At 42.0% G+C, this 961-nt stretch overlaps 1 protein-coding gene across 1 annotated transcript in view; it reads right to left on the bottom strand.

Moving 5' to 3' along the window:
* gpr135 (G protein-coupled receptor 135) overlaps positions 1 to 961 on the bottom strand; it is a 30,693-nt gene extending 29,732 nt beyond the window's left edge. Inside the window, exon 1 of the mRNA XM_013915170.1 lies at positions 885 to 961. Within this exon, the coding sequence (XP_013770624.1) occupies positions 885 to 961 (77 nt within the window). The remainder of the gene's footprint in view (positions 1 to 884) is intronic.

Raw genomic sequence — 961 nt, forward strand, 5'->3', positions numbered from 1 at the left:
TTTGTGTATTGTTGCACCCCTAGAAAGGAGCCCTTCCCGACCCAGCAGCAACAGGTGATGCCACAGCAAAAGGCCTCTAAGTGGACAACCAAGTTAGATTAAGCAGATAAAACATCCACAAATTCTGTGCAATGGCAACAACAGCGTCCGGCAAATCCTCCTAATATGTATGCAGTCGTCGCATAAAATGTGTGCATGTGAGCCACATACATAAAATGTGATTAGCTAAAACAGTGGTGTTCACTGTTTTAGTGAACACCACTGTTCACTAAAACAGTGGTGTTTTATCCATATCCATATCCATCCATAGTTCATCAATATTTATGTAGGGGTCTCCAAGGAGTCTCATACCAAAGTGAGACACTTACCTGTTTCACTTTGGTATGAATTTCAAAATCCTACGTCACCTCATTCTCTGGCTTTCGCATTCACAGACTTGGGTGTCCATGCTGCCTGCCTGCTCACCTGGCAGGCTTAACTTTCTAGTAAAGATTTAAAGTGTTTTAGAGCTATAAATGTTTGTTTAATTAGATGTTAGAGCTTCAGGTAATTAAGGTTGAAGGAGTATTTTTCACTTCACTTTTTTAAATGGTACTTATGGTAACTTACGTTCAGTTTGTTATTTTATTATGATTATGGTTTGGTTGGTATAGGCTTTTATTTTGTTGGTGTAGGTGTGTCTCCACACCTACAGGAAATTGAGCTGCCAGCATTTAAGATGAGCACTCACCACTGCTGTTCACCAAGTGTTCTGTTAACCACAGTTAGTGCTGGCTGTCACAGCTTTTGCGTAAAAAGAGATTGTTATAGAAAGAAACTCAATTTGTGTTTTTTCTCTGCAGCCGCTCAGCCGACTTCCACGCTACATCCCAGACAATACTCACCTTTTCTGCTGTCGCTGGCTTATGCTTGGCAGCTCTGATCTGCTCACCTCACCTGCCTGACCTCCAGCCGCCGTCAT

Source organism: Pundamilia nyererei, unplaced genomic scaffold (genome assembly GCF_000239375.1).
Source record: "Pundamilia nyererei isolate P.nyererei 1_Seehausen unplaced genomic scaffold, PunNye1.0 scaffold00262, whole genome shotgun sequence".
Lineage (NCBI taxonomy): Eukaryota > Metazoa > Chordata > Actinopteri > Cichliformes > Cichlidae > Pundamilia > Pundamilia nyererei.